The 14,516-nt window shown below is 43.0% G+C and overlaps 1 protein-coding gene across 6 annotated transcripts in view; it reads right to left on the bottom strand.

Annotated features, from left to right (window-relative positions):
- Slc6a13 (solute carrier family 6 member 13) overlaps nt 1-14,516 on the bottom strand; it is a 37,592-nt gene that overhangs the window by 16,056 nt on the left and 7,020 nt on the right. For 5 of the 6 annotated variants that reach the window (XM_060384141.1, XM_060384138.1, XM_021632617.2 and 2 more), the window contains exon 2: nt 3,945-4,079. Coding sequence is in view for 3 of the 6 variants with exons in the window: in XM_060384138.1 (XP_060240121.1) it covers nt 3,945-4,079 (135 nt within the window). In the remaining 3 variants the exon portion in view is untranslated. Of the gene's footprint in view, nt 1-3,944; nt 4,080-10,231; nt 10,251-14,516 lie in introns of those variants that run through there. The other variant, XM_060384140.1, reaches the window with a different exon arrangement.

Genomic DNA, 14,516 nt, shown 5'->3' with positions numbered 1-14,516 from the left:
ATTCTGATCTCCACAGGAAATGGGGGGTAAATGGCCTGTTTGTTTTAAAACGAAGAGAATTTTAAAAAAAAAAAGTTCAAAGAGACAGTTGCTGCTAGTGTGTTGAGACACTGTCAGGCAGGTAACACTTCCTAAGGACAATCTAACAAACCAGCTCAAGAAACAACAACTTGGTGTCCGTTTGATCTAGTGCTCCCGCTCCGGGAGTTTTTCCCCAAGCAAATCATTTCAAAGCAGGAGGGAGCTATCTATACAAACAGAGGTACTAGCAGAATGTGAAAGCTTTATAAATAATTGAAAATGAGCACAGTGCCTCATGCAGAGAACTTCTAAATTATGATGTACTCACTTGATGGAAGTTTACAAACCATCAAACGATCACAGGGCAGAAAATGGAAAACAAAACAGACTGAAAACCAGACCCTAAATCATGTATATTGCATAGCAATGCATTACAAGCACCACAGGAAGGAGAATAAATAATGAAATAAAGCCCCCTCCCAACTAGAAGCAACCCAAATATTGCCTGGTGAGTAAAAGACCAAGCAGACATATAACAGTGTCATGGAATTCTACCCACCAAGGAGAAGACATGAATTATGAATACACAAAACAGCCTGGATGGATTACTGGATGCGGAGGAAATCACACCAAATGAGAAATCCAATCACTAAAACTCTTCTTACTGACATTCTCAGGAAGACAGAAATAGAAAAGAAAATAGGGTTTGCCGGAATGGAGGTTGGAAACTACAGTGTGGCCTCTCGATGAAGCTCGGAGGTGCTGCCACGATGGGGCTCTTGGTGGTGGTGGTGATGGCCAAACAAATCCACACCTGGTGAAGTTAGAACCACACATGCGTAACGGGAGGTTGCGAGAAGTCACAGAAATATGAGTAAATTCTGTGGATGATCCCAGTGTCACTGTCTGGGTTCTTGCAGTTCTGTACCAGCCGTCGCTGGGGAAAACTGGATGTATGTGCATGGGACTTCCCTGTACTCTCTTATAGCTCTCAGTGAATCTGTAATTATTGCAAAATTAAAACATTATCTATAAAGGTTAAAAAATATGAAATAAAGCAGTCAAAATTTTTAAGTCTAATCAGGGTGGCAGAATACTTGATGAAATGTTCTTCTCATTTAAAATTATCTTTTACTGGAATCTTCCCAAAAGAAATCTACAGGTTAAATGCAATTCCCATCAAAATTCCAGCACAATTCTTTACAGAACTTGAGAAAACAATTCTCAACTTCATACGGAAAAACAAAAAATCCAGGATAGCTAAAAGAATCCTGTAAAATAAAAGAACTTCTGGAGGTATCACCAGTCCTGATTTCAAGCTGTACTACAGAGCAATGGTAATACAAAAAACAAACCAACAAACAAATTTAAAAAAAAAAAACACACATGGTATTGGCATTAAAAACAGACAGTTTGATCAATGGAATCAAAGACCCAGAAATAAACCCACACAACTATGGACACTTGATTTTTGACAAAGAAGCCAAAATGATACAATGGAACAAAGAAAGCATCTTCAACAAATGGTGCTGGTCTAACTGGATGTCTGCATGTAGAAGAATGGAAATAGATCCATATCTATCACCCTCTACAAAACTTAAATCCAAATGGGTCAAAGACCTCAACATGAAACTGGATTCACTAAATCTGATAGAAGAAAAAGTGGAGAATAGCCTTGAATGCACTGGCACAGGAAACAACTTCCTGAATAGAACACCAAGAGCTCAGGCTCTGAAATCATCCACTAATAAGTGGGACCTTACGAAACTGAAAAGCTTCTGTCCAGGCAAAAGACTCTGTCAGTAGGACAGAATGGCGGCCTACAGAATGGGGAAAGATCTTCACCAACTCTACATCTGACAGAGTTAATATCCAAACTATATAAAGAACTCCAGAACCCAGACAGCAATAAACCAAATAATCCGATTTAAAAATGAGGTACAAGCTAAACTGAGAATTCTCAACAGAGGAACCTCTAATGGCTGAAAGGTGCTTAAAGAAATGTTCAACACCTGTAGTCATCAGAGAAATGCAAATCAAAATGACTCTAAGATTCCATCTTACACCTATCAGAATGGCTAAGATCAAAAACTCAAGTGATGGGGCTGGAGAGATGACTCAGTGGTTAAGAACACTGTCTGCTCTTCCGAAGAATCCAGGTTCAATTCTCTCCAGCACCCACATAGCAGCTCACAACTGTGGGTAGCAGCAATTCCAAGGGATCTGGCACCTTCACACTAATGCACATAAAGTAAAATTAAATAAATTGTTTTCAAACTCAAGTGATAACACATACTGGTAAGAATGTGGAGTAAGGGACACATTCTTCCATTGCTGGTGGGAATGCAAACTTGTACAACCACTTGGAAATCAACTTGGTGGTTTCTTAAAAAATTAGGAATAATTCTACCTCAAGACCCATCTATAGCACTCCTGGGCACATAGCCAAAAGATGCTCTACTATACCACAAGGACACCTGCCCAACTATGTTCAGAGCAGCTTTATTTATAACAGCCAGAAACTGGAAACAACCCAGAAGTTCCTGAGCTGAAGAATGGATAGAGAAACTGTGATACATTTACATAATGGAATACTACTCAGCTATTAAAAACAATGGCATCATGAAATTTGCAGGCAAATGGATGGAACTAGAAAAGATCTTCCTGAGTGAGGGAACCCAGACCCAGAAATACAAACATGATATGTCATCACTTATAAGGAAATATTGTCATAAAATACAAAATAGCCATACTACAATCCACAGACTGAAAAAAGCTAAGTAACAAGTAGTGCCCAAGGGAGGATGCTTCTCAGTGAGATTCAAGCCGTCTGAGTGACTTCACCCAGCAACTTATGAAAACAGATGCAGAGACCCACAGCCAAACATTAGATGGAGCTCAGAAAATCTTATGGAAGAGGATGAGGAAGGATTAAAAGAGACAGAGAGGTCAAGGACACCACAAGAAAAACATGCAGAATCAACTAACCTGGGCCCACAGGGGCCCACAGAGACTGAACTACCAACCAGAGAGCATGTATGTGAGGGACCTAGGCACCCTACACATATGTAACAGACGTAAATCTTGGTCCTCATGTGGGACCTCTAACAGCAAGAGCAGGCACTGTTGCTGACTCTGACTCTGTTGTCAGCCTTTTGATCCCTTTCTTCTAACTGGGCTGCCTTTTCTAGCCTCAATAGAAGAAGATGTGCCCAGTCCTACTACAATTTGATATGCCAAGGTGGGTCGATATCCTTTCTCTGAGGAGAAAGGGAGAGGGCACGGGGAAAGGGGAGAGGAGAGGGAGGGACTGGGAGGAGAGGAGGGAGGGGAAACACCGATCAGAATGTAAAGTAATTAATAAATTAAGTAATGAAGCAAAAAATTCTCTTTGAAGGAGCTAGAGAGATGGCTCAGCACTTATGAACACTGATTGCTCTTCCAGAGGACCCAGGTTCAATTCCCATCACCCACGCAGCAACTCACAACTGTCTGTAACTCCAGTTCCAGGAATCCAACCCTCTCACACAAACATACATGAAGGCAAAACACCAATGCACATAAAAATAAAAAATTTTAAAGATGATTTTTAAAAATAAAATTCCTTTTAAATGTTTTTAATTGATTAAATATATCCTGTTAAAACTAAATCATTGGTATATATTTAAAACACAGACAGCAAAATAGCATTGCATTCCAACCATTTAATCCCAAGCCTTTGCCTCACTCATCCATTTCTCCTCACTCTACTTGATGGGCAAGTCACCACCTCAGTCTGCAGCTCACAGATGAAACGGAGAGTACTATGGAGACTCGAGCTCCTATTTAGCCTCTAAACTGTTGCTCACCGCTTGGTTCCCCTAAATAAGGCTTATAAGCACTAGTTCGCGATCCTGGAATTGGACACAGAATTAGGTACTCACCCTCAAAGATGGGACAGATCTTCCTCCAGGCTGTGATGCCTCCCTGGTTGGTGTACTGGCCAAGTGCTGTCTCCAAGAAGAAGACAGGAATGCCGCAGGTAAAAAGGAAGATGAGATAGGGGATAAAGAAAGCACCTGTGGGTAGAAAATTGGATGCCGTTACCTGGCAATCTTCTCTTCGTGGTCCACACCCGTCCCCCTTAGTACTACCCACACTGCTGGTCAGAATCTTAGTGGCAGGGAGCATACAAGCGGCAGGTGACATTGTGTACTTATCTGTTAGCACAGCAGGGACCAAGAGGCATCGAATTATCTGGAGCTGTGTGGTCCCATGCTCTTTGTCTTCACTGTGCAGCCTGAATCAGCGCCTGCAAGGTTTACTCCCCGCTGAATATCAATTACGGCCTAAGTGACACATCCCTTGTCGAAATAGCAGGAAGACCACTGAATGACAAGTACCAGGAAATCTCAACCCAGACTCTAATTCACAGTAAAAGTAACCAGAACAGGGAGGCCCACACAGAGCTTCCCACCTGAACCAGGAGAGAGGCGATGACCTGAGGTAAGAGAAGAGCCATTCAGATGACACTGAGTGCCCTCAGGGTGCTGTGGCCATAGACTGGAAAGAACTAGTTCAAAAGATTAAAAATAACAATGCTCATACAATGCCTGATCCCACTGGCCATACCAAGGGTTGAGACTCTCCTAAAACGGGATGGTCGCTGGGAAATAGCCAGCCCTACACCAGAGACCAGAGCACCTAACAAAAGAAATATGAAGAAATCTAAATCAAGGCACATCATAATCATGTTACTTTTAGGATAGTTATATAAACTATGCTAAGAATTGAGGTGGGGGATCTTAAAAGTAGCCAGATGAGGATATGACACGTAAGTACAGAAGAGCAAAGATAAGAATAACATCAGATTAATTCTTGGACACAATGCAAGCAAGCCAGATGGCAGCAGATGTCCCACAGTAATAAGGAGAAAAGGCTGTCAACCTGGAATTCTACACGCAGAAGAAAGATTGCTCAAAAATTAAAATGAAATAAAAGCTTCTTGAGTCATGAAAAGAATGAATCCATCATCAGCAAGACACGCAGTACAAGAAAAGCTAAGGAAGTCCTTCAGGCAGAGGGAAAGGATGATACCACATAGCAAAATATGTCCACAAAGGAACATAGAACTCCAGAAAGAGTAACGGTATTGGCTTTCTCAAGCCGGGCAGCGGTAGTGCATGCCTCTAATCTCAGCACCTGGGAGGCAGAGGCAAGTGGATCTCTATGAGTCTGAGGCCATGCTGGTCTACAGAACCAATTCCAGGACAACCAGGAGGGCTACACAGAGAAACCCTGTCTCAAAATACCAAAAAAAAAAAAAAAAAAAAAAAAAAAAGAAGGAGAAGGAAGAAGAGGAGGAGAAAACGAATTGCTTTCTCCTTATTAAACTCTTAAAAACCACAGTTGGGCTGGAAGTCATGGTATGTCTTTAGTCCCAACATTCAGGAGGCAAAGGCAGGTAGATCATTGAGGTCAAGGTCAACCTGTTCTACATGGTGAGTTCCATGCCACTGAGGGCTGTCTATTAAGACCCTATCTCCTCACCCCCCTTCCAAAAAAAAAAAAAAAGAATAAAAAGATACAATTGACTTAACTCCCTTCCAAATATTTATTTTTCTATCTACGTAGATTAGTACTTCTCTCATTCTTTGTCAGATGCAGAAGTTTCTTTTTGCATTTGGCGGTGGTTAATGCAGAGACTCAAAAGCGGTCAAAGCGATGAGAAGTGACTATTGAGGGCCCATCCCTGCATGGGACATTTAAACCAACCTCTACACCACCTAAGGTTCAGGAGACGCCATGGGAAGGGTGGAAAGAATGTGAGAGCCTGGGGTGAGGAGGGGTGCTTGAAGAACAATGTCTTCTGGTCGTGACACAGCCACTGAATTCATGAACTCACTGCAGCTGTAATTAACACCCCAAGACCTGTACAAGATGGGTACTGTCGCTGTCCCCTCATACACAGGAAAGGACTTCATGAGGCCCCACCCCTCTACCAGTAGTCACTGTTTTCAGGGAGTGAGTGTCACTCTCTCCAGTGCTGTAGCCACTGGTAAGTTACCCACGATCCGATAGTTAATCCCTTGATCATGTTCCCGAGGACAATCACAACTGAACTCTCAAATGCAAAAAAGAAGACGCTGGAGTAGGAGTGGGCCTTGCTGGAAAAGAAGGGTTTCAGTGAGAGAGGGAGGGAAATGAGAGAGGGTAGTGAGGGAGGTGGAAATTTACCAAGGTTTATGTGTGCATGCAACTGTCAAGTAATAATAATTTTAAATGCAATAGACTAATTAGAAATTACAATGAAGCTGGGCATGATGGTGCACGCCTTTAACCCCAATGCTCTAGAGGCAAAGGTAGGTGGGTCTCTGTGAGTTCGAGGCCAGCCTGGTACATAGAGCGATTCCAGGACAACCAAAGCTACACAGAAAACCCTCTCAAAAAAAAAATTACAATGTAAAGAAATTTTCTAACAAATGGAAAAATAAAATGTATAGCAAAAACACAGTGTTCGGGAGGAAAATATAGGATTTTAAGACTCCTATTTAAAGTAGTATAATATCCTTTGAAAATAAAATTTCATGAATTAAAGATACAGACTACAGAGTCCAAACCAACACAACAAATGTTATAATTAGCAAGCCAGCAAAGGAAGAATACAAACAGTGGAATAATAAAAAAATTAATTACTACAACACAAGGCATAAGAAGAAAGGAGAGGGCTGGAGAGATGGCTCAGTGGTTAAGCGCACTATCTGCTCTTCCAAAGGACCTGGGTTCAATTCCCAGCACCCACATGGTAGCTCACAACTGTCTGTAATGCCAACTCCATGGGATCTGACACCTTCACACTAATGTACATAAAATTTTAAAAAATTAAAAAAAGAAGAAGAAAGGAGAAACAATGAACTAATAGGACACATGTAAAACAAGGAGTAAAAAGGTAGATTTAACCTACCTTACAGTTAGCTATGTTAAATGTAAATGTGCTAAACATAATGATTAAAAGACTCAGGCTTTTAGGTTAGATTTTTATAAAAAACTAGTAAGACTAAAGTATACTTTGCCTAAATGAAATGCACTTGAGGTTTCAAAATATGAAGAGATAATAAGTATAAAATGGAAAAAGATATTTCAGGTTAGCACTTACTGAAAGAAATTTGGAATGCTTCTCTTGTTTGGTTTGGCTCGATTAGGTTTGGTTTGGTTTGGTTTGGTTTGGTTTGGTTTGGTTTGTGACAGGGTCTTAGTATGTAGCCCAGGCTACCTCAAAATTCACAATCTTCCTACCTCTAAGTCTTAGAATTACAATGCTATGATTACAGGCATGTATCGCCATGAGTACTTATTTATTGATATTAATTAATTTTTAATGGATATCAACCTCTAAAAAATCAGAGAAAAACTTTCAAAAGAATATCTATCTTAATGTCAAACAAATTAAATTTTAGAGCAAAGACTATTTTTATGGGTAAATAAAGATAATTTCACAATAATAAAAAGGTTAATTCATCAAGAGCACATAATATCTTAATTTTATATTCACTCAAAAAAAAACAGAGCATTAAGATACATGAGGCAAAACCAATAAGCCTGCAAAGAAAAACATGCAGATTCCTAGTTAAACCTAAAACATTTAATATTCTCTCAACCATTTAAAGAACAAGTAGATTGAAAATCAGTAAGAATGTAAAATATTTGAAAACCATATAAGTCAGCTCCACTTACATAGCATTTGTAGGGCATCCCAATGACAAAAAGAGTACGCAGGGCCATGGACTTACTTATCCACAAAGCAAATCTTAATAAGAAAAAATAATTATTCAGACAAACGTATTCCCTGACTAAATTAGAAAACAGTAAGAGAAAGACATTAGAAAACACTTACATATTTATTTTTTAATTATGTAACACCTCTAAATAATCTACAGATTAAACAGGTAATCAAAAGAAAAATTAGAAAGTTTCTTAAGTAGAATGAAATTAAATGCAACGTAGCCAAATGTGTGGATTTTGTTAAAGCAGTACTTGGAGTTTTCTAGTACCTAGTGTCTACTATCATAACAAGAGAACAGCGCTCAAATCAATAACCTCAGGTTCTTTCTTAATAAATGAGAAATAAGAGTCAGTGAAGTCCAAACTAAATCACAGTAGAAAACAAAAAAGCATGAGAGAAAAATCAACAAAGCCAAAAGCTGGCTTCTTGAGACATCCAAATCAATAGATTTCCAGACGGCAGAAATTACCAATATGAGGTCTGGGGCACTGGCTCAGCGGGTAAAAGTACTAATTGCACAAGCCTGTGGACCCAAGTTCAATACCCGGAGCCCACACTTTAAAGAGCTGCACACAACAGCGACCTGTGCAATCCCAGCATTCTACGGGGAGTTTGGAGGCAGGGACAGGAGGAGCACCCAGGAGCTCTCAGGCCAAGCAGCCTCGAGTGCGCAGGGCTGCAGCAAAACCACAGGACAGCAAGCATGTCCTCTGACATGTACATGCACACTATAGCATGCATCCACCGGTATGGATGGATGTACATGTAACACGCATGCAAACGCACACACTACAGAAATAAACAAGTACGGCTTTTGAAAGTTACCAATATGACAAATGGGAGGCACATCATCAGCACAAATTCTACAAATATTAAAAAAAAAAAAGATGGTAAAAAAACACACAAACAACTGTATCCTGATAACCACAGCGGCAAAGAGAAAAAGGGCAACTTCCTCAACAAGCACAAACTCCTCCAGCTAACTCAAGAAGAAACCACCCAAGCTTCCCTTAACCACTAACAAAATGGATCTTTTTTTAATTATTACTAAAAACCTTTCCCATGAAACAATGCCTAGATCTATTGGCTTCCCTGGTAAATTCTCTGAGCACCTAAGGAAGAAATCATACCTGTCCTGCATAAACTCCTGTTGTGAGAGGAGTGGGAGATTTGAGACAGGGTTGCGCTGTGTAGCCCTGGCTGTCCTGGAACTCGCTCTATAGACCGGGCTGACCTAGAACGCAGAGATCTGCTTGCCTCTGCCTCCTGAGTCCTGGGATCAAAGGCGTGCGCCACCACTGCCTGGCTGAAACGTCTCACACAAATTGGAAAAGGAGGAAACTGTCAAACTCAATCTATGAAGCCCGCATCTTGTGATAACGAAATCAGACAAAATACCAAAAAAGCAAAATTTAAGGGCTTTTTAAGTTGTTTTTTAACTTGTGTGTTTGTGTGTGTACATGCACATGAGTATGTGCACATGTGTGTGGGAGCCAGAAGACAACCTCGGCTGTTAGCCCTCACACCTGCACTTCTTTTTCTTTGACACAGTCTCCCACTGGCCTGGAACTCGCCAAATAGGTTAGGGTGATCCTGGGATTCATCTGTTTCTGCCTCCCTGGTGCTGAGATCACCAGCATCAACCACCATGCCCACCCCCCACACACACATACACACACACACACACATTTGCTCAAATTCAGGTCCTCGTGCTTGCAAAACCAGCACTCTACCATCTGAACTATCTCCTGGGGTTCCTTCTTAAAGGAGCCTTCAGAACAAGGAATTAACTACAGAGAAGAATTAACTACAGATGGCTGAATCTCAAAACAATTATTCTGAGTAAAAGAAGCCAGAAAGGGGGGTGGGGGGAAGGTACATAGCTCATGATTCCCTTTATATAAAATTTTTAAAAATTTAATTTTAAATTCACAGTGAGAGAAGAGGGCTTCATGATTGCACAGGGACACGGCGTTGGCCACCAAGGAAAGAAAAACGGATTACTGAGGGTCAAGAGAAAGTTTTTGAGAGTGATTGATGTGTTCATTAGTTTGACAGTGGCAGTAGTTTTGTGGATACCTGAGTGTCAAGAGGCTGCAATTTCTACATCTTAAATACAGCAATTAGTTGAAAGTTAACAGAAATGGATCTTAGTTTGGAGTCACACTACAGTTCAGGCACTAAACTAAAGGAATACTCAATTGCCCTGAGGGCCAAGGAATAAAAATTATGAACAGTTCAGCCTACAAGATCTAAGGCTTAATGGGGAAACTGAGAGAAGACAGAACCCAGTAGCTGATGTGAGTGGTTTATAAGCATTTCAGAAAGCTGACAATCCAGTCCAAGCCCCCCAGGCTGCCTGCTCTTTCCCAACAGACCAAGCCAATGTTTAACTGCGGGCCCATGCTCAGCTCTGCCCCTGAGCACATGAGCAAAGTCCACACTCACCAGCAGAAGCTTGGAAGGAGCCAGCAATTGGATGCTGAGCAAGAGACCCAGGCACAGGCATTCCCCCTTCAGTCCTCCCATCACCACCATTAAAAGATGGAGCCAGGGCCCGGCATAGAGATGCATGCTTTTAATATCAGCACCTGGGAGGCCTAGGAAGGACGATAAGAAGCATGAGGCCAACCTGGGCTACAGAGCGAGGGCCTGTAGAAACAGAAAGAGACATGGGAGAAGAAGCTTCCCATGCCCTCATTTCACCCGCCTAAGTCTCCCCCAAGATTCTAAAATGTGCTGCCCACTTCCCATGAGTTGAGAGAGACTATAAAAAGAGCCGTGCTCCTGGCCACTCCTCTCAGAAGGAGCACACTCTATGGTGTCACCTGTAATGTCCCAGCTACTTTTTAAAGACACAGGGAACCATGTTCTGCATCAGCAACAGAGGTCAGCGTATACGTGGAAAGGTACACACTATAGTGAATTCCAGCCTGACCAAAGCGGGCGTCGAGATGGTCATGCACTTCCAGAATAACTATTTCTGAAGGTGAACTGCCTCTCGCAAAAGACCTGAGCTACACAAAGCAATCCTGAGCTAGATGTGTCGCCGTACCTGATCTCAAGCTATGTTATGGAGCTCCAGGAACGAGAACATTTTGTGTCACTGGGACTGGTTCTAAGTGTGTGTAGCTACAGCCACCTGTGTTTTGACAAAAAAAATTGCCAAAAACACACACTGCAGAAAAGACAGTTCTTTTCCACAACTGCTGCTGGACATCCACATGCAGAAGAATGAAGCTAGACCCCTGTGTCTTGTCCTGTACAGATCTCAACTCCAAATGGACCAAAGGCCTAAGTGTAAGACCTAAAACTGGGAAACTATTAGAGGAAAAAGTCAGAGGATACAATTAGAGATGTGGTCATAGGCAAGAACCCCAGGAACGAAGCCAACAATTGACAATGAACCCTCAGGAAATTAAAAAAGCAACTGTACAGCAAAGAAAACAGTTAACTGGGTGAAGAAACAGGATAGGACAAGAGTGTTTGCTAGCAATATATCTGACTGAAGATTAATATTAGAAAATACAAAGAACTAAACAACAAAAAATCAAACAAGCTAATCAATAAGTGATAATGAAGTGAACAGACAGTTCTCAGAACAGGAATCACAAAGAACAATAAACATAGAAAAAAAAATGTTCAGCTTCACTAAGCCATCAAAGAAATGCTGGGTAATGGTAACTCCCACTTTTTAATCCCAGCACTTGGGAGGCAGAGACCGGTGGATCTCTGTGAGCTCGAGGTCAGCCTGGTCAAGTCTAGGACAGCCAGGGCTACACAGAGAAATCCTGTCTCAAAAAAAGAGGGGGAAAAAAAAGAAATGCAAATCAAAACAGTGGAGTTCCATCTCACCCCAGTCAGAACAAGGAAACAAATGGCAACAGACACTGCTGAGGATGAGGACAAAGGGAACCTTACACACTGCTGGTGGGAACTGAAACTAGGTCAGTCACAGTGGAAACCAGTATGGAATTCCCTCAAAAAGCCGACGACAGACCTTTCGCTTGACTCAGCTGCGCTTCTCCTGAGTACTCACCAAAGGACTCCAACGGAGCCCATCCCAGAAACCTCCTTGCACATTACCGCAGCACTGCTCACGACAGATGAACTGCAGAAGGAACACAGGTGCCCAACAACAGAGAAATGGACTCTTTTTAAATGTCACACACACACACACACACACACACACACACACACACACGATGGAGATTTTTTTTCCAGCTGTACACAAGAACAAAGTTATGTGGTTTGCAGAAAAACAATGCAATTGGAGATCACCGCGTTAAGTGAATTAAGCCAGGCTCGGAAAAACATCTATTGTTAAGCTTTCTCTCCTTTGTCTTAGATCTTCTACACAGGCACATAAAATTGTGTGTGTGTGTGTGTGTGTGTGTGTGTGTGTTGATATGAAAATAGAAGCAAAACGCTCTAGATGAATGAAAGAGACCAATGAGAGCAAAGGGATTACAGGGAAACACGTCTTAGCGTAGCATGTACTGTGTGGAACAGGCACACGCAATGGCATTGTCACAAACATAATGATCAAGGAGGGGGCGGGGGACTTGTTTCTTATTTCGCTTTCTTCTTTTGCAGCTACAAACAGCAGCCTGGCTAGCGGTTTCACCTCGCCCTCTTTACGCTGGTCTCACTGGGCTGCCTGGAGCCGCTAATCTTTGCTTCTCCCATCATCTCCAGCATGCCATCCCCAAGGGGTCCGTCTGTGATATACCATCCTGTGGCCTTACAGGAAGACTGCAGCCTTGGGTGCTCTGCTGGAGAGACCCCACATGCGAGCTCAGGGCTGGGGCACCCGGGATTTGAGTGTGAAGACCGAGGACTAGAACGACATTGGCGAATGGCAAGGAGAACGGCCTCAGCTGTGTGGGCGCAAAACTCCGGGTTTCCAGCAACCCAGCCTTAAAAATGAAATGAAAGGGATGGACAGGTTTTATCTGAGCTGAGACCGGCCGGTAGGTAATTGAAATTCTCCCAGCCCAACTGGATGGCATTACATCTTCTGCCCCCACTACCTGCCCTGCCTTGCCTCTTTATTCTCTTGGCTGAGTCCTGTGCTGGACAGGCCTTGGGGGAAGGCCATCTTTATTTTCTCCCCAGGGAGCTGAGGATGAAGGGTTGGAAAAATAAATAAAAATAAAAAAAAAAAAAAAAACAGCTCAGGGAGCGGTGCCATGGCTGCTGGATGTGTGGGCCTTCTCCTCCTCCAAGCGCTGGCATGGCTTACTTCCACCCAGGAAGAACACCAAAAGAAGAGATGCGCTTCTTCGTTTGAGTCTTTCGGCAATATGTGTTTATGGTTTCCAAGTCTCTGTCCATCTCCCTCGTTTTCTTAAACCCGCTCCCATCAGGCTTTGGTCTAGCACCCGCTGCCATCACCCCTGACCTCTCTGCTGTGGCCCGGCAGTCATGCCCACCCACTACCTCCCGGCCCGTCTGCAGCACCTGCTCTGTTAGCGAACAGCATCTTCAGCTGCCTCTCTAGACTGCCACGTCCTCTCGGTTTTCAGCCTGTGTCGCTGCTCTCTCTTCTTCGTGTCTCCTTTGCAGGTTCTTTCTCTCTTCTCACATACTCTGTAGACTGGTGATTTCTCTCTCTCTTCTCTCCCTCCCTCCCTCCCTCTTCCTCTTTGTCTCCCTGTCCCTCTCTGTGAGCGTGCATGTGCACACGTGCGTGTGAGCATACACCTGTGTCTTTTTCTCTTTTCTCTTGAGACACAAAGCTTCACTCTGTGGCCCAGGCTGGTCTTGAACTCACAGTCCCCCTGCCTCAGCCTCCAGAGATTACAGATATAAACCGCCGTGCTGGTATTCCTCTTTTCCTATACCAGATCTTTCACACAAACTCCAAGCTCACAGAGTGTACTCCTGCAATGACAAATCCTCTGGAATGAGAAAAGGGTACCTCAGGTCTGCGTTTCCTCAGCTCGATCACTTATTTTCCTCTCAAACTCCGCAGCCTTTCATGTCTCAGGAGGAGCAGCCCTTTTCAGGTTAAAAGCCTCGGGCTGCTTAGACCGATAGTTAGCAACAGGAACTATGTCAAGGGCTCGGATTCCACACATCTCAAATGAGTCTGAGGTATGTTGGATGTTGAGAAATCCATTCTGCTGGCAGCCAGGGTCCAGAGAGTTGGAGAGGCCTTCTCTGAAGGCCCAGGTCCTGAAACACTTTGGTCACATATTTGGGAAAAGTCAATAGCTATGAGAGAAGAGGCTGGTCTTCGTTACCTCGCTACCGCCGTGATAAAATTCCCTGACAAAAGCCACAAGTAAGGAAGCGTTTATTCTGGTGCATAGTTCAAGGTATAGCCCATCATGGGGAGGAAGCCAAGCCCGTGAAAGCTTAAAGCGGCTGGTCACATTGCCTCCACGGTCAGGAAGAAGAAAGCAATGAACACATATTCAACACACTTTCTCGCCAGGCGTGGTAGTGCACACCTGTAATCCCAGCACTTGGGGAGACAGAGGCTGGCAGATCTCTGTGAGTTCGAGGCCAGGCTGGCCTATAAAGCTATTCCAGGGGTATGGAGAAAAACCTTGTCTCAAAAAAAAAAAAAAAAGAAAAGAAAAGAAAGAAAACCTCAACACACTTTCCCAGTTTTATACAGCCCGGGGCCTGATCCCAGAGGGAGGTGTCATCCCCTCCTTTATAATGGATTGTCTCACCTCAGTTAAACTAGTCAAGATAGTCTCCCACAAGCCTGCTCAGAAGC

The sequence above is a fragment of the Meriones unguiculatus genome, chromosome 5 (genome assembly GCF_030254825.1).
Source record: "Meriones unguiculatus strain TT.TT164.6M chromosome 5, Bangor_MerUng_6.1, whole genome shotgun sequence".
Classification (NCBI taxonomy): domain Eukaryota; kingdom Metazoa; phylum Chordata; class Mammalia; order Rodentia; family Muridae; genus Meriones; species Meriones unguiculatus.
The sequence above is the reverse complement of the archived record's forward strand: the minus strand, read 5'-3'. Positions and strand labels throughout refer to the sequence as shown.